This window comes from Bactrocera dorsalis, chromosome 1, assembly GCF_023373825.1.
Source record: "Bactrocera dorsalis isolate Fly_Bdor chromosome 1, ASM2337382v1, whole genome shotgun sequence".
Classification (NCBI taxonomy): Eukaryota; Metazoa; Arthropoda; class Insecta; order Diptera; family Tephritidae; genus Bactrocera; species Bactrocera dorsalis.
Genome location: NC_064303.1, coordinates 95,647,716 through 95,672,126, shown reverse-complemented (window position 1 = coordinate 95,672,126; position 24,411 = coordinate 95,647,716). Strand labels below are relative to the sequence as shown.

General features: G+C 34.2%; 1 protein-coding gene across 1 annotated transcript; it reads left to right on the top strand.

The window, feature by feature from the left end:
* Positions 1–22,408: 22,408 nt before the first annotated feature.
* On the top strand, positions 22,409–23,370 carry LOC105233767 (cytochrome b5 domain-containing protein 1). Its single transcript, XM_011215923.4, has 3 exons — positions 22,409–22,636; positions 22,699–23,064; positions 23,126–23,370. Exons 1-3 carry the CDS (start codon positions 22,511–22,513, stop codon positions 23,255–23,257), a joined length of 624 nt encoding a protein of 207 aa, XP_011214225.1. The 5' UTR covers positions 22,409–22,510; the 3' UTR covers positions 23,258–23,370.
* The last annotated feature ends 1,041 nt before the right edge of the window (positions 23,371–24,411 follow it).

Genomic DNA, 24,411 nt, shown 5'->3' with positions numbered 1-24,411 from the left:
TCCAGCACTAATTCATACCCTCAGTCTACGAGTACGAGCTGTCACGCACGCATAAATTTTGGCTTTTCGCTCAAGAGCCCCGAAACGGCGTTCAATTGACGGCGAGACTTCTGCGCCGCATGTGGGCAATCAAGGCAGACGAGTCGCTCCGGCGCGTCAATTGCAGATGTTTTCTTTTCGATTTAACGGCAGAGCAGCACAAGAATTACAAATGCGGGCTTTGGTTTGCTAATATTTCGTTCCTAACAATTAATGCACAAATAATATAAATTTTGAGTGGCCATCAGCAGAAAAAGTTGCAGAAGGGCAGTAGTAAGTAAGGGATGTAGGGAGATAGCTGTCAAATGCAAATGCAAGGGACTTACTTAAATAACGGGTGATTTTTTTGAGGTTAGGATTTTCATGCATTAGTATTTGACAGATCACGTGGGATTTCAGACATGGTGTCAAAGAGAAAGATGCTCAGTATGCTTTGACATTTCATCATGAATAGACTTACTAACGAGCAACGCTTGCAAATCATTGAATTTTATTACCAAAATCAGTGTTCGGTTCGAAATGTGTTTCGCGACAAATTTTGTTCAGCGATGAGGCTCATTTCTGGTTGAATGGCTACGTAAATAAGCAAAATTGCCGCATTTGGGGTGAAGAGCAACCAGAAGCCGTTCAAGAACTGCCCATGCATCCCGAAAAATGCACTGTTTGGTGTGGTTTGTACGCTGGTGGAATCATTGGACCGTATTTTTTCAAAGATGCTGTTGGACGCAACGTTACGGTGAATGGCGATCGCTATCGTTCGATGCTAACAAACTTTTTGTTGCCAAAAATGGAAGAACTGAACTTGGTTGACATGTGGTTTCAACAAGATGGCGCTACATGCCACACAGCTCGCGATTCTATGGCCATTTTGAGGGAAAACTTCGGACAACAATTCATCTCAAGAAATGGACCCGTAAGTTGGCCACCAAGATCATGCGATTTAACGCCTTTAGACTATTTTTTGTGGGGCTACGTCAAGTCTAAAGTCTACAGAAATAAGCCAGCAACTATTCCAGCTTTGGAAGACAACATTTCCGAAGAAATTCGGGCTATTCCGGCCGAAATGCTCGAAAAAGTTGCCCAAAATTGGACTTTCCGAATGGACCACCTAAGACGCAGCCGCGGTCAACATTTAAATGAAATTATCTTCAAAAAGTAAATGTCATGAACCAATCTAACGTTTCAAATAAAGAACCGATGAGATTTTGCAAATTTTATGCGTTTTTTTTAAAAAAAAAGTTATCAAGCTCTTAAAAAATCACCCTTTAGAATATTGTGAATATGTACTTAGTATGATAGAAGAGATCAAAGATACCACTGTGTGGCTGTATGCGACAAGTTGCTGCAATGAATGTTTAAGCTGTGAATGAATCATATGCACTAGTTAAATAACTTATAAAGTCATTCAATATCTTCATTTGGTCTGTCAACGATGCAATTGCGGAGACAATACTAAATAGCTTCTACCACAGTATTTGTTAAATTGAGGTCTGGTGGCAATAAAAATAATTTTGGGTATTTGTGGGATACAATAGTTCGTAATTGTCGAAAATTATGTTAAAAATGTGGCTTACAAATATGTGCACTAAAAATGAGGAAAAAATAATACTATGTAAATACGAGTATTATTTGCTGTATTTGCTATAAAATCACACATGAACTGGACTTAAATTTTTTCCTATTCCAAATTTTAATTAACAACAAAGTAGTTGCTTCAACGAAAACCAACAAGGCGGACTTACATCAATAAACATTCATTAGCTACTTAAATATCGGATTTTAATTTAAATATCTTTTAAAAATTTGAAATGGATATTGACGGCGATATTAAGGGGGATCCGAAGAGTTAGTCGTGTCAAGCTGTCATTGTTAGAGCTACTTCGGACTATTGATAAGGTCAAGCAAATAATCGGCCTGAAATCAGCCACAACTCTTAACTTCGAACCTGGAGTAAACGTTTTTCCAAAAGGCTTCTAATTCAAAAAAATAAGAAAAAATGTTAACTTCAGTTGCTTCGAAGCTAGAATACACTTCAGAAATAATAAAGCTTAGTTAGAAGAACTTGATTTTAATTGATCAGTTCGTATGGCAGCTACATAAAATAGTGACCCTATCTGTTATGTTTTCAGAGATTATCAAATGTTGCTTTTGATAATATTCTATGCCGAATTTCGTTAAGATATCTTGTGAGATAATCGTATTTCATATACGATTTTGCTTCTGTTGTTCGGTTTCATGACAGATATACGCTATAGTGAGCAACAGGACGCCTCAATTTTAAAAACTGAGAGACTAGTTCCCGCATATACAGACAGACAAGCGTAAATACGGACATGTCTAAATCGAATCAGCACGTTTGATCATTTTTAGACATATTTTATAGGTTCACCGACGTTTACTTCTGGATGTTACACGTAGATGTTCAGGTTATAATAAGTTCTAAATTCTTCTAATCTAAATCAAATAATGGTTTTCAATGTTGAAAAGATCGAAAAAGGCGGGAACCCATCAACCCATTTCTCTGTGGTGCAGGTCTTCTACCAATTCAAAGCGAACTTTAATACAATAATTTGAAGAATAATAGGAGGAGACTCTGAATATAAATCCTTTTCTGTATACTGCAGAGTTTATTGGTCAAACCGGTATACATACATATATTTTTATAACTTAAAAATAAGTTTTGCAAAAACTTTTCTTAAATATTAAAAAGTTTAGATATGAATAAAAAAATAAAAAATACGTATAAAAAACTCACCCGAAAAATATGCCGCTAGGTTTGAAATATTTTCTGAAAAAAAATAATAAAAATAAATAAATTGTTTCTTGAATTAAAATAAGAAAATTTCAAAAAATAGACATTACTTTAATGAAATAAAAAAATTAATTTCTCAAATTCAAAACTTTAGGTGACACCAGGGAGTAGGTTTTTGACGTGATCACCGGTGACACACTGGCAGTGAACGTGTTAAATTTCTATCTACCGCCAACAAACAAGCGCAAAACCTATATTTTATGATATGACTTTTTGCCAAGAAAATATTACAGAAGTTCCCAGCCCTCACTACAATTCTAAAAATTCAATAATAAAGTACTGATATACGCTTGTACATGTACATATGTATATGTTGGAATAATATGTCCAAACATTTTTAATGCCATGATTTATGGCTCAGCGCCTCTGGTAATTACCGCTCAAATTACCATTTTCCAAAAAATTATTGTTTTCCCCGCATATTTCTACCTTTCCAAAACGACTAACAATGCAGACATATGGACATACTCGTACACAAACACATACATATGTATATACTTCTGTTCGTCACTGTCATCCTTATATAGCACCAATAGGTAAGTACTATATTCAAACTTTGGTTACTGTGTATGACCCTTGTTGCGTGCAATGGGAAATGCTCAAGCGCCTTGATGGCTTAGCGCCGGCGCATATGGAAAATTCGGCGGAATTTCTGAAGTGTGTGCGGCATACGTTGCGGTGGCTACAATTAGAAACAGTGAAAACAGTAAATGACTACTGATGAATTTTCAAACAGTTTCTAGAAACCAGCTAGAATTCTGGGAAAGGTGCTGATGAGCACTTTGTTGGTGTAACATTTGGTTTAATTGTCAATTTCAGATAAATTTGGCTGAAGGAAAAGCAATTGAAAGTAATGTTGAGGAGAAAGTATGAAAATATGAAATTTAAAAATATTTTTTGTTGTATAGTGATAATTGAAATTTATGTTAAACAAGACATAAGTACATATGTATTTCAAAATTGCTATATAAGCAAGAAATGTAAGATAAATATTTTTAACTTATCAATTAGACGTCTTAGAATAAAACTGCCGAAATAAGTAATGGAAACTAATTTTTTGTTTTAAAAGATTAAAAATAACTATCAAAGCCACTATCATAAATTTCAGTTACTTTAGCTGAACAAAATCACTTTCATAACAGCCCACGCATGCGCATCTTAACCAATATCAAAACGACAACACTTACACAAACACTGCAAGATTATATCACACTACCATTTAACGTTAAATCGACTTCACATCTAAAAATTTAATGAATTTCAAAGGAACCGCCATCAAATTGTCACTTGACCGTTGATTTATTGTATCGCATCATGAGTGGCAAACAAAAGACCCAAGCTGCGAACCCTTAAGCTCAAACTCGCTGGGCATTTATTGCGTATTCCACGCAGAAGCCACAGTCTACAAACTGAATCTTGTTATAATTTTAAATACTAGTTGTTTTTTGTTCTTTTTGTCTTAAACATGCAACACCCACACTACAACACATCTAGTGTCTGCCCTTGAAACGCAGTTAATATGGCGGTTGTTGATTTCTTAGAAATCGTTCAAAATTCATTGAAATGCTCTCACGCGCTCGTCTACCTGTAGGTAAAGGAGCAACAGAAGTATACAAATCGAAGCATGCCTTGTTTTATTGTGTTTGATGCCAAATAAACAGCACAAAATTAATGAATTTCAAAGGAACCGACGTCAAAGTGCTATTTCTTGGTAATTTATTGCGGATAAAATTTGAAGCGATTTCAAAATAATTGGGTGAAAACGAATGATAGACAGAAAATTATAAAACGAAATATAGAAACAGAAAAATAAATAATAGAATAAAGGAGTGGTAATTATAATAAATTTTGACTGCCACCATATTTGACTAAAAGTAATTAAAATAATTATTAATTTCTCCATTTAATTGTATATTGGAAACAATATAGCAATTTTCAAAGTTTCATCGAAATCTTCCAGCTGAAGGTTTTGTGTACTTCGATGGCAATGATGTGTTAAAAGGATGACTAATCCGAGTTCAGTCTCCTTTTTTTTAATTTTGGGACTATTATAAATAAACCGAGATCGAAAGCAAAGGACCCATATTAACAAAAATATGTATGTATACAGAGATTTTTAAATAATAATTACCATATCCAAATAATTACTTACCCAAATAATAATTAGTTTAAAATTTCATAGTAATCAACACATCAACAGAAATTATATTTTTTGGTATAAATTACACTTCTATACAAATTATACTTCACACAAGCAAATTTTCTTTCGCCACTAAATCTGCATCACAATATTTGCACACAAATTATATTTTAGCAAACATTTTCACATATGTACATGCATACTTATTAACACCACGAAATTTTCTTTTTATTTCACGATGTATGTACTTATGTATGTACATACATGCATATATCACTTTGACATACACAATACTCACTTATAACAACACAAAACAGGCACGAACCGTACTGAAATACTAGTATGTAAACTTGCACAAACATGATCGACAACACCGCTATGAACAAATGCACTTTTTGCAGGAATTCACTTTTCTTCACACTTTAACATAGCTTTTATTCAATGGCACTTTAACACTTTTCACTTTTAATTTAAAACAAATATTTTACATTGTTTTCATATAATAACTTTAACAATACTTTAGCACAATTTAATACATTTTTATTATATTTCACTAAACTTCGCTAAACACCGCACGTCACAACAAATTTCGGCACGAACTGATCTCACTCCTTCTGTTATTTGGTCATCCTCACGAAAAGTAACAGGTGCGACCTCGTGCGTCGTCAATCGGTAAACGTTGTGCAGCATAGCAAAAGGCAATTAGCATATGCGCGAAAGCTAACATACAGACTAACATAGAAATATTAGTGTACGTATAGGGATGTTAATGCAAATCAAAGCATGCACTGTTATTGAGTAGGCAAATTGTGAATGAAGAGGTGCAAGTAGTGTTTTTCATTAAGGAAAGTGTTGTAGCTTGTTGTGAAAAAAATTTTTTCATTGCAAAAGCAAAATTGATGCTAAATATTCGTTTCTATCGCCAATGATTTTACATTGCCATTTAGTAAATATTAATATTAAATTATTAATGTAATGTATTATTATAATTTTCATTGTGATTATTTTTACCATCATTAATATTATTGTTATTTCACATCATTTCCTAAGTTCATTGAGAAAATTAAAAATATTTGGATGTTAATATGAAAATTATCCTTGAGTACATCCCAAAAAATTTTTCATTTTAAAAAGTTTGCAATACTTCGACGTCCTTACATCGACAACTCCCATCAACAAACACAAAGAAAGTTCGTCAGCCAACTTTAGTGTTGACTTGTTTAGTCGAAGAGACCGAAACCCATGTCGTTCGAGAAGCTGTAATTGCAGGTTGAATAATCTTTCAAGCACCTTATTGTCCGATAGAGATGCTCGCATAATTTCTTAGCATACTTCTCGTCTTAAGTGATATTTTCGGTATAAGATCAGATAGGCACTTATGTATGACCACATATTTGGCATCTAAGGCTTTAAAAAGTTATTGTCAAATTTCACACCTTGAAGCTCTAATTTCGATATCTTTGGCGCTCTCTAAAAAAAATGAAAATTGTGTTAAATGGAAAGTAGGTGTGGTAGTAGTTGAGTTCTGAATTAATTTTGTATAACGTGCTAAGCTAGAAAATATTCGTTCAAGTATTTCACTACCTCTTGCCTTAGAGTGTAAAATATTTCAAATTCTCGTAAAAATAATATTCTTCCAATTCAACAACAACAACAACTGCAGTTGATGCCATAAATATTCATTATTAAAAAGAAAATTTTTCAAATTTCACTAATAAATTTTCCAACATCATTAATATTATGTAACTGCAGCTGGTCTAGCAGCCAGAGAATATGGAAACAATTTGAATTCGGAGAGATGAACGATAATGACATGACAATTGAAGCCCTAATTATTTACCACGAGTCGGCAACTAATTTTTTATTTTTTATAATGGGCAGAGACACTTAAGCAAACATAGAAGAAAGAACACACACGCACACAGATACTGAGGATGAATGTGTTAAATGAAAAGCAAATAAAATGAAATAATGGGTGATGGAAAAGTGGCGATTAAAAATGTGAGTCATAAGTTCGACAATCGAAAATGTAGCAAGAGATGAGCGTAAACTGACAATGCTAAGTGACAGTAGGGTGGGATTTTTTTGTTTCTGGAGTAGGTAGTTTTTGCAAATTTAAAATTAAGGGAAAACAAGAAAAATTGTCAGCTTTTGTTACACCGAAGCTATACTACCCCGCACAAATACAAGGGATTCCATACAAGATCCTGAATTTTATATGGCAGCTATATGCTATGGCGGTCCGATTTAAACAATTACTTCGGGAATTGTAACGTTGCTTTCGACAATAATTCGTGTCAAATTTTGTAAGAATATCTCGTCAAACAAAAAAGTTTTCCATACAAGCACTTGATTCGGATCGTTCAGTTTGTATAGCAGCTATATGCTAAAGTGGTCCGATATCGGTGATTCCAACAAATGAGCTGCTTTTTGGGGAGAAAAAGGCGTGTACAAAATTTCAGCGCGATATCTCAAAAACTAAGGGACTAGTTCGCATTCTCTCCGACGGTCCTTGCTGGGAGTTCAGGATATAAGATTAGGAAATCGAAATGCGGATGACTTTGTTATTGATATTAAGAACTGGAGAGAATCTTTTTGAGGCATCTAATGCAAAAAAAATATATATTTTTTAACCCACCCTAATATGGTAAATAGTGTGACTGTATAAGTGTGTGTGTGTTTCTAAAGGGCAACTGACTGCCAAAGTGGCAGATCTTTATAATTTTGATCTACTACAATGTGGTTAGGCTAAAGATATGTGACAGGATTGTAGCGCTAAAGCAACAGTAACAACAATAACAACAACAACAGTGGTAAAATGCCTACAAAAGAGGCGTTGCTAACGAAGTTTATGGCAATTTGGCGTTTCCAATGAATTTTCCAAAGCCACAGCGTGTCAACAAGACACAAAAAGTTATAAAATACACACACACAAGAAGAAATACGCACACATACATACATATATGTGGAAAATATGTGCATGAAGTGACATGCGCAACAGAAGAAATTTATTACAACAAATGAACGCATAAATTTGAGGTTGAAGAAAGAGTGCGGAGATTAATTACCACTCAACATAAATGCTGTCGTTACTATAAATGCATACATATTTCTATACATACTTATATCAACATACATACATATATATCAACATATGTACGCACAACTGCTCTACAATGCAACATTGAACAATGGGTGGAATCTCCTTTCTTCTGCACAATCAAAAATGTGGCAGCCGCCGACGGCAATAAAAAATTCATGACCAAACACAGCTATGAAAATATGGCTCCAAATACACACACATACGTACATACATACATACACACATCAGCAGACCACCACGGCTCCACGCACCTTTTGATGTGAATGACTGTCGGTTGATGCACGCAATGCAAGTTGCTGCGCTAAGCTAAGCTTTCGCTGGTATGCGCGCATGCGTTCACCAAAAAGGTTTCGTATTTCCTTTGCATAAGCGCTTAATGAAAGCAACAACAATAACTTAAAAATGAAATAAGTGGCATTTTAACAATGAGATGTTAATTTATAATTGTCATGGGTAACACAGCGCTGTAGCCAAGTTGGGGGCATATGGAGTTCACGGGAAAATGCCGGCAGCCGGTAAATATTTTCTCGTTAAATTTCAACGAGTGAGATGTTAAAGAGGTCGTTTGCTTCAATTTACCGTTAGGTGTATTGATAAAATGTATAACACATTTATCGGTGACTTGGAAAGCAATTTAGTAGTTATTTGTAAATATATGAGCAAAAGCTTAAAACTCGAAGTATTAGCTTTGGCAAAAAGGAATTTTTTGATTAAATTTTCCTATATTTTTCTTTTAAAAAAGATTTTTGGAGAACATTGTAAGAGAGGGAGAGAGACACTGGAAATTTAAATGGTAACTGTAAGCTTGAATTAATTTAAGATACTTCTTACAGAGAGAGAGACAGGGCTACCTGTTTTAGAGAGAGGGACAAATAGAGAGTGTGTGATAGAGAGAGAGAGAGAGAGAGAGAGAGAGAAAAGAAGATGGAAAGGGTGGAAAGAATAAAGGGAAAGAAATAAAGAGGAGAATAAGAGATTAGCAAATAGGGGCCCTATGTTTCACCTAGGAACTACGAGAAAATATATATATACATATATAAATAGTAACTGTAAGCACGGATTTGTTGAAGCTTCTTGTTATTGTTTTCTATCTATATATACAGATCTTTGATCAGCCATCTAACCTAACCTAACCTCTCTATATATTGTATATTTACATAAAAAGAGAGTGGAAAAGATGGGAAGAGAGAGAAATAAAAGGAGGGATGGAGATTTTGTTGAAAGGAGAGGGAGAAAATACTGGAAAGAAAGAGAGATGAAAAGAGAGAGCGGGAAAAATAGAGGGAGTTACAGAAAAAAGAGGAGAGAGAGTGGAGGAGAAAACGACGGAATTAGAAATTCAAATGGGACCTAAAACTTGAATTAATTTAGGCAACTTTTTTCCAAAATTAGAATGAAAGAAAATTGGCAAAATTTGCAAATTACAGTTACTTAATTTTTTCTTATAAGTATACGATGTATTAACTATAACAATTAGAATTGCCAGATCAGATGATTTTATATTTGGCATGGTTACAAGAAGCAACAGACTTTATAGCCAGGCAATAGGGAACAAAATTATACTCGCAAACAAAAGATTCTAAAAGCAGTTGGATCGTATGGACCCTTTATTACCGCTTTTCGTACACATCTATAATATCTTTAGAAGAAATTTTGAATAAGCAAGACGTACCTAAAATATTTAAGAATTCCTTTTATACCCATCTCTAAGGAAGTATATTTTTTTTAGCCCATGCGAATCTAGTAAATTTTATCTTTTCTTGACTTGCATGAGTATGAATTTCGAGGAATGGTGCTGAGTTCACAGTACTCGGTCGGATAAAAATCTGAGTTCGTTTCGGTTACGTAAGTCCGACTGTTGTGGGAACGAACAACTAGGCTAGAGATCAACCTCGGATTACAACAATTTCATTGTACTATTGGAAACATAGATGGTAAAGATTGAGGTTATGCACTGCGACCTATGATCTATTATGCCCTCTTCGAAATATACTCCAAAGGCTATCCTGTTTTTTAAATTTGATAGAGTCGAATTATATAATGCTATATAAAAGCAATATTTTTGTATGATTAATTAAGGATATGTTCGCTTTTCTATTTCAGTGTAAACCACCACTGGTAGAAGAAAATAATAACAACAACAACTCTAAAAACATACTCAACTAAATATGGTCAGTGGTGGCACTGTGAACCAAAAGCAGCCAAGCGTAAGCCCGCAACTCAGAAAGTCATCTTAATGAAAAATAGAAAATGATCATAAAGGAAAATTTAAACACATTCTACATATATGTACTATATATACCCAAATTGTTATATGGGGGATTGCAAGCCAAATGGACACTGACCTCAATAAAAAAGTACAAATTATATGAAATAATTTTCAGTGGTAATATTGTATCAAAATTACGGTAATGTTTTTCCTCTTTCTAAACCCGGCGCATAGTGCTCTTAGCGCATGGCTCGCGCAATTTCTTCTGCCATACAATTTATGTTAATTTCCATACAGCGACAATACAGTTCAGTTTCAGACCCCCATATGCCAGTGCTTGGACTCATATCAGCATTTGTTTAATAGCTTTACGTGTAGAACACTATAAGGGAGTGTAAAGGTTTCTACACTTCACGCTCGAGAGACGAGGGTAATAGCGGGTTATGGCGAGTTGGCGTTGCTCACTTGCCTCAATTAACGATCGTTAAGATCGCTGTGTACTACATCCGTCTGCAGACGGATGCCAGTATATATGTATGTGGGTATATTTACATAAGGGTGTGGCATTCCGAAAAGTTTTAGTACGTATAAAAAAAAAAAACCAAAATTGATTTTTATTGAAATATTTTGTTTCAATATGAGTGAATGAATATATATGTATATATCGAATTCCGGGTACTTTTTGCCTTAACGTACATCTGTTTTGAAAACTTTGAATTTATATTCCTCCATGATCAATTTGTAATTATTACTTCTTGTTTGAAACATTTGTTTTTTGATATTTTAGTTATTGAAAAAAAATTACCACCCTAATGCTCATAAACTTTAATTTTTTGTTTGATTGTATAGAAAAAAAATACCACCCTAATGCTCATAAATTTTTATTTAAATTTTTGGTTATAAAAAATATACCACCCTAATGTTCATACATTTGTATAATTTTTTCAGTTTTCGAAAAAAAATGTGTACCACCCTAATGATCATACATTTTTTTGGTATTTTTTGGATTTTTTAGTTATAGAAAATATTTTACCACCCTAATGCTCATACATTTTTATATTTTTTTTTTAATTTTTCAGATTTCAAAAATTTTTTCCACCCTAACGCACATAAATATATTTAAAGATATACAATGGCACAATATATTACCAACATCTCCCTTTAAAAAACAAAGCTGTTTACACAAATTTCCGCATAAGCACAATATTGCTTAGTTTTGGGAAGGGTGGCACCGTCAGCAATAAAAAAGGAGTGTTACGCTTTTTACCAAGAACATATTATATAGACTACGCTATAGCACTCAAACTGCTTGCACAAAAAAATATACCTAATTTATGCCAACACTACAACTGTCAAGAACCGATCCACTGTTAGTATATAGGGAATTCGTACATGGGTACTGTGAAGTCAACTGTGAAGTCGGCGAGTAAAAATTATTTATCGTGGCACGCGCGCTATTTTAATAGGAGTAAACATGGCTATCTAAACAAATATATGTATGTGTGTATTTGCATATAGGAAATACCAGCACAATCACTCAAACAGAACCCTTGATAGTGAATGCTAAGGCATCGTAAGGGGTTGAGTATAAATAACTTTTCAGTTGTTTTTGTAATTTAAATTTTAAATTTTCAGCCAGCAGTGTTAGTATAATCATATAGTCCGTGGACACTAACACCTGGCTTTAAGCATTAATCTACTGCTGCGCATCGAGTTTGTTGCCTAAGTCTTTTGTTGCCTGGCAGGAAGCAGGGGGTGTTGGTTTATAGTATACAAATTTCTAAGCAATATTTTCACGCTTAGCCAAGTCTAAGCAAACCTTAAGTGTTACTTAGCGAACAAGTGGCTTATTAGTATACATTAGTAATCTTATCAGATAAAAGGCGAAAAATAAAGTAAAATTGCGCTTATTTAAACACTGGACAACGCACGTGCAGCTGAGGCCTGTCCCTTAAAAAATTATATAATTCATATTTGTTGTCTAAAATGTATGATATTTAAAGTGCAGCACGCTGTCTTTTATCATATAACTAGTGATTAATTTTAATAAACACACAACCGCTCGCCTTTTTTAAGTTTTCTTAGAAACTTCAAAATAATTAATGTCCCTAAAAGCATATTTAAATTATTTATTATTTTATTTATTAATGGACAGTTGTGATATTGAAATGTATTTTTGAAGTCGGTTAGCAAGATTTTTCGAGAGATACAATTCTTAAAGACTTGAACGAAGGATTTTTTTTCGATTACAACTATTTGAAAAAAAAATTTTCACTTTTTGTAAAAATGACTGCCAAAAATCCGAATTTCAGTTTTTTTCTCTTCGTCCAAGTTCTAAGTTAAGGTTTTAAGTAAAGCACGTATTTTTAGACTTTACATGATCCTGCCAACGTGGGTGCATCTTTTTCCGAGGGGTCACCGGAAATGGCGTCGAAAAGGCCGAGTTTAAAATATATTTTTCTAGAAATTTCAGAATTTCTTTGTTTATAGTATATGTTTGTAACAATAAAAAATTCTAATAAAATATTTCATCCTTTATGTGAGAAAAAATTTTGTGAAAAAGGGCTGTTTTTTACCCGAGGAAACCCATGTAACCCCTTAATGACTAATGCAATGGTGAATTCTCCGAAAATTTTGTTTTTTTTTGTGTAAGGTATGGACGCTCCTAGAAACTAGTAGAAATATACCATACTATATATAGTAGACTTATTTTCTGAACTCTCAGTATTCTTAGTTCTTTAATTTCCAGCATAGCTAGTTCACCTATTACGTCTGTTGATATTATGTGTTCGATTGACTACTCCCTAACGATTGGTGAATCAAATCGATTGTTTATCAAGAATTTATAAAAGGATTTGTCTAATTTTAAATTAAATTTTTTACTTATCATCTATTTGTCTCATAATTCCATTTTTACTGTCAACAGTATATTTGGCTATACTAAGGATAAATCATACACCAATTAAGATATCGAAGCAAAGCATATAGTATCTACGAGTACATTGTCATTTCTTAGGATATATTTCCTCCTCAGTACCCTTATATTAGATCGATCGCTATTTTACTACACCTACCTATAATTCAATAAATCAAAGATATAGTAAAAATAACGGATTCTGTTTTTAGACGTGGAGTTTTGAATGAGCCATTGCTAGATTGCTGTTACATCCTCAAAAACTCACTATCGCCAGAGGAAAAAACGACCTTGAATTCCAAAAAGACGTACCACTAACCAAACAATCAATTTATTAATCGATGCAGTCCGAGAATATTGACTGCTTGAAAGAGAATATTTGGCGCGTTATTGCAGACAAACGACCCGACAAATTGCTACAAAAGTACAAATTGATCCCCTCGACTGAAACTTATTTAGTCAAGTCAGCCACGGCAGTCACTTGCTTAAAATCTCACAACTTTATCATAAAGTTTGACATTTTTAATGATACACATACTCATTATTTCATACGAGCGCTATTTGTGTTGTTTACAGTAACTACAAATATTCATATCGGCCAAAAATGGAATTAAACCACGAACTTGTATTTTATAACTATTGATGCTGTGTGCAAACTGATATTGCAAGATCAGTTTTTTGGCGATGAAGCTCCATCAAGGACCAGCATACGTTCTATATTGTATGAACATTTGATTTTAGAAAAAAAAAATTATTTTCACGTGCGAGACCACACAATTCGTTGATCGATCAAAAAAGGCTCAGGTCGATTGGTCGAGAGAAATGTTAACAAAATATGATAGTGGTGCTTCGAAACAGATTTTTGATATCGTAATAGGTGCTAAATAGTCAATTACCGCGTATGAGCCCGAAAGTAAACAGCAGTCAACTGTATAGGTGTTTCAAGGTCAGGCGAATCCAACAAAGCTTGTTTGAGGCGAAGAATTTTTTTTGGAAAAAAATAGACATATCGCAACCGTCTTATCAGAATACCGCAGAAGAGTAAATTCTGAGTGGTATACAACCATTTTTTCCCCAGTTGTCTTTCAAGAAATCAGGAAAACCAACCGCTGAGAGAGATCACTCAAAACAGCGATTTGATGAGTCATGCTCATACTGCGTATACTCCTGACTTGGCACCGAATGAGTTTCTTATTCCCGTACGTAAAAGCTAAGCTAAAAGCCGGTTGATATAGTCACCACTCATGTTTTGGAGATACATACCTCAATGAGAGTGGAAAAATGCTTCGACAATTTGGTTCAAACACATGCAAAAGTTTATAGATCTTAATGAAGAATATTGTGAAAGACAATAAAGCGAATTTCTATGATTAAATTTTTTTTTGTTTTTCTCCAATCCCGAAATGTAAAAGGCGATCTACGTACAAAGTGAAAGCGACAATATACATAACACGTCTGCTTATTTAATTTGTCAATTTTCCCATCTCATTATAGATATATTTGATGTAAACAAATTGATCACGATTTTATTGCACTTTTCAGATGAAAAATTATGTTGCAAGCAATTATCTTATGTATAGTCTACACGTGGCTATACTTACTTATATACATACACACACATATAAAGTGTAGTTGATCACCAATTACATGCCCCTGACAAAAATCATTAAATATAGTGCATATTAAATGCAAATTAATTAAAAACCGGTTGAGTGTGAATCCAAATAAGAAACAGCGATGCAAAAATATAAACAAACATACATACATATGTATGCATGAGTACATAGCGACGCCGACGCCCTTTAATTGCCGTGAGTCTTTTATGGCTGTTATTAATTTTTTGTATGCGCGGCAGTTAATTATTTAATTAACGCAAATCAAGTGGATTGGCAATGTTGTAAAGCACAAACAATAAGCACAGCAACTGCAACAAAGTTGCATTAAGCAAAAAACAAAAATCATGGATACATACATATATCAATATGCAAAAAGAAAAACTGGCAAAAATAATTTTAATCAGTTGATAAAATGCAAAATGCATACAGACATACATAGATACAAATACATATGGAAAAAAACTCATACATATGGAGACTCATACAAACTGCCAGACAGACATTTCCACCGAAAACAATAGCACATTAAAGTCAATGGAGATTTGTGCGAGCATGGCGAATTATTTTAATTGTCACTGATTAACAATATCCGCTGCCGAATACAAACATACATACATACATATACATATACAGATATGCACCCATACGCTATATTTAATTACTTTTGTATAGCGTATATCTTTCTTAATGGGATGCAGAGGAAAGCCAACAAAAAAGGTGCTGAATAATGTGTACTGCGAACAATTGAAAGGCACACACACATACTCACACTTACAAATATAATTTTATTGTATTCGTAACTGCATAAGCTATATTTATGTAAATGCGGATTTATTATAAATTCAATATCGTTATTACACACCTTCAGCGCAAATACAATGGCCTTGCCAACAACAATCAGATTTACACACACAAACAGTACACAGACGCACTCATATACAAATTGCCTTAAAATAAATACCAAGTGCTGGTTGCAGAATTGTCAGGTAGAATACAAATATTGTAATGAGATTTCATTGACGAAGATTGGCTGCCATTTCAACTTTCTGTAAAGATAGCTGCGAATATTAATGAATTTTTATGAGCTCGCCAAAGATCGGTGCATAAAATCAAAGGCAACCGCGCGCAAAATGACAAACCGATGCGGAGAAATGAAGTTGAATACATATGTATGTAAGTATATGTACAAATGTACATGTAAAAACCAACTCAAAAAGCGCTAAATGGCCTCAAATCCATAGCAAAAAACCAGACATGTGAAGCATATTAAAAGGGCGCTGCTACACATTCAAATCACCGATGGGAATCTCGCGACGGTTAAACACTTGAAATCGAAAATAAATACATTTGTAGACATATTTATGTGTGGCATGGTAATCAATCAGCATGGGAAAGCAGAGCAGCAACAATCAAGGACATTGAAGCCGATAATACCCTACATAGGTGCATGTATTGTATGTCAGTTTGTATGGCAGCTATATGCTATAGTCATCCGATCTAAACGAATTCTTTGAATATTGTGCTCTTGCTTCAGAAATTAATCCATGCCAAATTTCGTAAAGATTTCTTGTCAAATAAAAAAGTTTTCCTTACAAGGATTTGACTTTGATCGATCAGTTCATATGACAACTATAAGCTAAAGTGGTCCGATTTGAACAATATCTTCAAAAATTGTAGTGTTGCCTCAGAAATTAGTCCGTGCCGAATTTTGTGAAGATATCTTGTCAAATGAAAAAGTTTTTCATACAAGGACCTGACATTGATCAATCAGTTCATACGGCAGTTATAAGCTAAAGTGGTCCAATCTGAACAATTTCTAAAAATATTGTACTATAGTCTCAGAAAGTAGTTCATATCACTTCATATGACAGCTATAAGATAAAATGATCCGATCTGAACAATTTCTACGCAAATTGTACCGTTGCTTTGGAGAAAAATCTATGCTGAATTTCGTGAACATATCTTGTTAAGTAAAAAAGTTTTCCATACAAGAACTTCATTCCGATCGTTCAGTTGTATGTCAGCTTTATTCCATAGTGGGCCCTTATCATCGGTTCCGAGAAATGAGCAGCTTCTTGGAGAGAAAAAGACCTGTTCTAAAATTCCAGATCGATATCTCAAAAACTGGAGGACTAGATCTCGTATATTTCATACAAGGGCTTCATTCCGTATATTCAGTTGTATGGTAGCTATATTTTATAGTGGTCCTTTATCTCCGGTTTCGAGAAAGAACAGCTTTTTGGAGAAAAAAGACGTGTGTTAATTCCAGACCGGAATCTGAAAAACTAAGGAACTCGTAGTTCTCATATGTATGTATGTATATACAGACTGATGGACATGATTAAACAGCTCAGCTCATCTCGCTTATCATTTATACATACATAAGTAAGTACATAATTATTACATATGTATGTATATAGTCTCTCCGACTTTTTCTATAATTTCCCGCCACGAAGCACATTCAAAATATCCTGTTCAGGGTATAATAAAAACCAAGTAAAAATGAATAATTAGACGCATGCGCTTGGACAGCACAAGCAGCGGAAAAAGGTAACGAAAATGTAAAGAGAATAAAAAGAAGGAGCCGCAACCTACCGGATTAATTTTACATACAAATAAATCTTCATAGCTACAACCAAATATATGTACATACATATGTATGTATATTCTCTACCCACACAGGTGCTATGACTCATCGTTGAACATGATCAAACATGACTAATCTCCGCAGAACGAAGGCAAAGTCTATTCCAGCTTTGGCTGGAGTTGAGCGCTGCGTTTGCTTGCCCGGTGGCTGGGAAATATAACCGGTCTGTTGTGAAATTCACGTTTAAATATTCGTACGTAGCAGAGTGAAGGCAGAAAACGATGGAAAATAAAAAACAATATCCTTCAAGCATCAATAGAAAAAGGAGTAAGACAGCACTTGTTTTGATTTTTACGCATTTAAGTATGCATCTGAACACAAATTTGGCCCAGTAGACGCTGCCGAGTGTTAAAATAAGTGGTAGACGTGGAAAAAGGCATGGCACTGTGAAACTAGAAAGAAAAAAAAATCCTTAAATTGATTAATTAATAGCATTTTGTCAAAAATATCGACTTAATTGAGTCAATTAGGAATTCTTAATGAATAAAACAATTATTAAATGACTAAATTAAAGGCTGATTGTGAAAATTTTTTATAAAATCGTTCTAAACTGGCTAAAATTGATAATAGCATGTAGTCAAAAATATAGATTTAATTGAGTCAATTAACAATTCAGCCTGTGCGAATATATGTATGTGTGAATTAAAAATTAAATCAAAGAATTGGAAAATTTTTTATTTATCATATTTTATACGAACTTAGATTGACTTAATTGAGTCAATTAGCAATTACTTATATGGAACATTACTAAGGCTGATTGCGAAATCTTTTGATTCGATATATTTTAGACGAACTTAGATTGACTTAATTTAGTCAATTATTCATATGGAACAATTTACTAATTGACTAAATTAAGGGATAATTTTGATACTTTTTGATTCAACATATTTTAGACGTACTCAAATTGACTTAATTGAGTCAATTAGCAATTCTTCATGTGGACATACATATGTATATGTCAAGAATTTACTAATTGACTACATTAAGAGCTGATTTGAATATTTTTTGATTCAGCATATTTTACACGAACTTAGGTATACTTAATTTAATCAATCAACAGCATTTCCATATTCGCATAGGCGTAAAAAGTTTGATAATTGAGTAAATTAAGAAGATTTCTAAAATATTTTTTAGACTTTTGACATTTTTATACAAAACTCATAGGTGTTTCAGACAGTGACTTAATTGAGTCAATTACCAATCTTTCGCTAGACATATACTTATAATGAATTTTTGTAATTGACTCAATTAAGGAATTCTTTGAACTTTTTTTAATATGACGACCAAAAGTTCAACAGTAACTTTCAATCCATTTCCATAACAGGAAATTGTTAAGAAAATAAGTCGCACGGGGTCAAATCTAGAATACTGTGGATGTTATCTTGCGACCACCTTCAAATTTGTTAAATAAAATTATCTCCAACACTAACAAGGGAGTCTTCGTATAAAACATCCTGGCTCTATTAGAATTTAGGACACGATTTCCATTATGTTAGGTCTAACGACTGTTCCCTAAGAAGAGGAGCGCACTTCGATTACTTAATATGAAGCCAGAGAATATAACTCCTGTCATCAGATCTTATAAGTCGACAAAACGTATATGCCTGCTAAGACGCTTAATTTCTAATCCCTCCAGCTCACCGAGATGTCTTAAAGTGTGAGCTCCAAGGTGTATATGCTTTGATCTCGCAAAATCGGGATAATCAAGATGAAAGTGTGGAGCTGTTTCTACCTCGTCTTGTTAGAAATAGCTTCTACAACTGACATCCGGTAAGATGCTGAACTATACCACGTGGTCACAGATAGGGCAATGACTAGTTACAGACTACAGCGAAGAAAAAGCTAACCTTACTGCGTACAATGAACTCACTAGACCTCTATTGATTAGCTTTGAGTCAAAGTATCTTACGACAACACAAGAACTAATGGTAGTCCAACACTATCCAAGCTCCAGTGAAGCCCAGCTATACAGTAGTAGAACGCACGAAGAGAACGAAACTCTCGTACCCATTTTTGTGATAGCGGGCCTAAAGTATCTTTTCTCGTAAGATTTTCCTCCCAAAACTAAGAATCGAAACACTGATCAAAATTACATTTTTCTAACATCAGCGGATTGGATTGTGATCAAAGGAAGACTACTTGGTTGATTCGACTAAAAATTGGACAGTAGTCGTAATTAGTCATCGGACAGCCCTCATAATATATATGGTATATAGTAATCAAGAACACATTGTGATATTTATCCAAAAATTTTTTTTAGTAATGTATTTAGAAGTGGATTTAGAAGTGAAAGAGCTTGATTTCCTGCACTTGCTAAAGCCGTACTGGACCACTTCTCTACTCTTTGATCGTATTTTTATATCTCAACTATCCTTCTTGAATTCAAAAGATAACCATTTGTGGCACTAATTTAATTCCCTGTGGAAGTCCACTGGGCTGTGGGAAAGGATAAGTAAACAAACAGCAGAATTGATGTACGTACATGTATGTTCAGCTATACTTCTTTCTATATATATATGTATGTATTTACGAGCGTAAGCACATCTATGTATATCTTTAGGCAACAAAAGCGTGCGAAATTCACTACGCCCGCCACAGAGCAGCAGCGCAGCGCAGTCAAAAGCAATGAAATTCAATACAATTTCAACAAGGAAAGAAAACAATAACAACAAAAGCAACTCCACAAACCTATTTAAACTCGTTTCGCGTTTGCGTTCGCGCAAGTTGCGGTCCTGAGTCTTTTGATTTGCTTCAGAACCTGTTGACAAGGAGCGCCCAGCCAAGGCAGACATTGCGTTTTACGCTGCCTTTGTTTACATTTATTTTTGTTGTTATTTTGCTACCTTTGTATACATATTTATTTATGCGTATGAATTGCTATGCAGGTGCAAGTGTGTGTGTGTTGCCGTTTGTTGCGTTCAACATTTCGAATTTTATTGCTATTTACCTATGAAAGCCTCGTGTGAATATTTGTTTTGCTAAAACAGTCAACGATTACAACAATACTAATACTACAACAATAATAATAACAATGCCAACAGGTAGTGAATGAGTTGTAGAAAATGCATTTGTATTTGTGAACATTTGCAAACCAAATTATCGACTCTGAAGTGTTGAGTTCGTTGTCCTCAAGAGAGTTGTCATAAAATGTAGAATATTATGGTATTTATTGCCTAGGTTGCTTAAGGGTTATTGTATTGCATTGTTTATCTTATCGCTTAAAGAACCAATTTCTTAACTACTTAACTAACAGAAATGGTTATTGATTTTTATTTGGTGAGAAAGGGGACTACCACTTGAACACTACACTTCCTTCGAAGGTATTTATTTCTAATATGAAAATGCTTGAGGAACAAATTTTGTTGAACGGTATATTGATTGATATTGAGAGTCTCCCTTGAGACTGTTTCAAAGAAGTGATAAAAAACTTCGCTTTTGAGTTTCTCGAGACTCTTGAGGCTCTAATACAATAACTTTTAAGAGATTAGAAATTATCGTATTGATACTGTACTTCCCAACCGATCAAACGAGATTATATAAAAAAGTTGTAAAAAAAAAATCAATTAACTTAGGCTTCCAGCATAATTTTTCATTAAAACAAAGTAAATTTTTCAAATTAACTCAAAAGGAGATAAAGGATTTACATTTGAACGAAATTACCGAGCTGAATGATAACCCCCTTAGCAAAGTCAACAACCCTAAAGCGGCGTTTGCTAAGGTTTATTGTCCTTGCTAAACGTAAAAAAATGGGTCATTGACCTGTAGGGTTGCTAACTTCACTAAAGGTAAGCAAACGGATGACCTTAGCAAAAGTCATTGATTTCAATGATCGATCTGTATAGTGGCACCAAATGTCAATCCGCTTAATCAAACTGGTTGGTTAATGGGAAGAAATTAATAATAAATAAATTTCTCTTAGAAAACCTAAAATAATATAATTATGTATGTAAATTTTACAATATATTCTAGAGGAAAATGAACTGCGAGTTCAGGTAGGTTGGGAAAAAATGCACTCTGGCTGTCCTTGAGAGTACATAGAGATCAAATAAGCACACAATTTATTGAGTTTATCTTTCGAAACATGTGGCTATCCTGAAAAACTATTTTTCTATCGTAAACATTGTCATTTCCCTTGACTCTAATAGAAAATCTTTGTCTTAGCTTCACAAGTAAAGTTTTTTCTAAGTTTTTCTACCACGAACTGTTCTTAACCTCACTATTTCACAGTATTGAGTCCATGAAGACGTCTTGTTACTTTAACCTCACATCTGATTGACTTCAAAAACATACGAACGAAATTATCGAGCTGAATAAAAAGTCCCCTTAGCGAAGTCAACAATCCTAAAGTAGCATATCTAAGGGTTACTGTCCTTACTAAAGGTAAACAAAGGGATTAGCTCACCAAAGGTCGTTGACATCAAGTTTTTCGATTTCGCTAAAAGTAAACATAAAGGTTATTAAGCTTAAAGGTAAACTAAAGGGTCTTTGGTGTGGGGCAGTATCATTGACCTCTTTAAAGGTAAACAAACCCCTTAGTAACCCTAAAGCGGTGCTTGTTAAAGATTATTGTCCTTACTAAAAGTAAACAAAGGGGCCATTGGCCCTTAGGGTTGCTAACTTCGCTAAAGGTAAGCAAAAGTATCACCAAAACAACGGTCAATGACTTCTAGGTTTTTTAACTCGCTAAAAGTAAACAGTAAAGCTTAAAGATAAATAAAAGAGTCTTGATCTCGAGCATAATTTCTTTATGATATTTACACATGGTATAAAGTCAGCCGTAGGCACTAAGGCTCTCATATACTTCATGATATTAAAAACAAAAAGATATATGAATTTTATTTCACCCAAATATCGCACACAAACACCACTGTACCCTTGAATTTTATTATTATTATTTTCCTTTTCGAAAACTTTCAAAAATCAAAATAGCAAAAACAAAATTTCACAAAAAATTTTGATATCAAATCGTATTTTTAAACGCTGCCGCTTATATTTTAGTACATATAATCACACATTTCGAAAGAAACCAAATGCGCTACTATTTATACGACGAGGTGGCCTTACACAATAAAAAGGATGATTTCTGGGTTGTGATACATGGAAATGTGCTTGATTTGACGCCACTTTTAAGAGACCGCTATGATCACTGGAATAGCGTAAGTTGTGCGAAGAACTTACAAAATATTGCAAGTAAAACAAACAATACTCCTCTTTCAAGAACCTAGAGTATCTGCTTGCCTTTGGCGGCAAAGATATCTCGCATTTCTTCGAGGAGTCATTCATGCCGAAAACCGAAACGTCGCCTGTAACGGGACGACCACGTCTGCTATTCCCGCCAATTCTAGAAACCGCGCTTAGTGAAATGTGCAAGACAAGTGGCAAAATGTGGAGTCAAGACCCCATGTATCATATCGGACGCCTGACGAGGCGCGATCGGCGCGTGCGCATAATCAACACGCTCACTGGCACCACACAGCTGATGAAGGTCTGCGATGAGGACAGCATTTATGATATAAAACACAAATACAAGCAGTTATATAATCATCATGCGGGTAGTTATGCGTGGCGAAAGTTCTCAAATCGGGTAGAGATTATTGTCTTGAGATTTTAATTTTCGGGGAACTTATTTATATGTATTTTTGTAGGGTCAATGCGGTGGTAAGTTAAATCTGAAAGGCACACTCGATGAAAACGGTCTGATTGAGGAGGAATGTCGCTATGATTTGCCACCTCCATCGATTTGGTTGTACTACACCAATGATGTGACTATTGCTTGAAAATTATATTAAATTCTGTTTGAGAGGTAACTTTTCATTTGGAATTAAGATTTGTTGTAAATATTACAAATTTTGTGAAAATACTCAAAAATACTAACAAAATGTAATAATTTTGCTCTTCGTAAAATAATTTATTAATTTTAATGCTGTCAGGCAAAGCTTTGACAAATGGGGTTCGGGTAAAGTGCGACTTAGCTTCTTAGTTCCTCCAGTAGAATTTAGAAGAACTGATAAATATCTTTTTTGTGTTCAAAATTTTATACTTTACAGTACTCATATTTTCACTTCCATTTGCTTTAATATTGCTTTTTGAAGGAAAAAATGGAAAAAACGGTTGAAGCAAAATTTTACTTGATTGGCAGTTACTGTTTAGTTCTTAACCTCACTATAGTATTGAGTCATAAAAAGGTCTTTTTATACTAACCTCACATCGGATTAGCTTCAAACACATCTGAACGAAATTATCGAGCTGAATGATAAGTCTACTTATCGAAGTGAACAACCCTAAAGCGTCACACTCCAAGGGTTGTTGTCCTTGCTAAAGGTAAACAAATGGGCCATTGGTTCTTAGGGTTGCTAATTTCGCTAAAGTTAAATAAAGGATCACCTCACCAAAGGTCATTGACCTCAGGGTTTTTGATTTCGCGACCTCGTAAAAAATCAAAAAAATATTGATAAACTTTATATTTTTTAATTCGGGGTTAAAGGTTTTGAAAGTCCATTACAATCGCGCGAACTCACTTTTGATCAAAAACGATTAGTCCATGATTCGGAGCAGTGTTCGGTGATGTTCAATCTTAATAAACCAAGTTTTTGCTTCGATATATGACAATGGATGAAACCCGACGCTATCATTTCACTCCGAAATACAATCTACAGCAAGCTTAGTAAACTGCACACTAAGAACCCGCTTCAAAACGTGGAAAACACAAAACTCGGCGGAAAAGGTTACGACGTCTGTATTTTTGGAAGCGCATGGACTAACTTTTATGGACTATCTTGAAAAAGAAAAGGCCATCAACAGCGACTATTACATAGAGCTATTGCACTATTTAAAGAACGAAATCGCCAAAAAACGGCCGGATTTGAAGAAACAGAAGTGTTGTTTCACCAAGCCAATACACATTGTTATAAGTCAGTGAAAGCGATGTCAA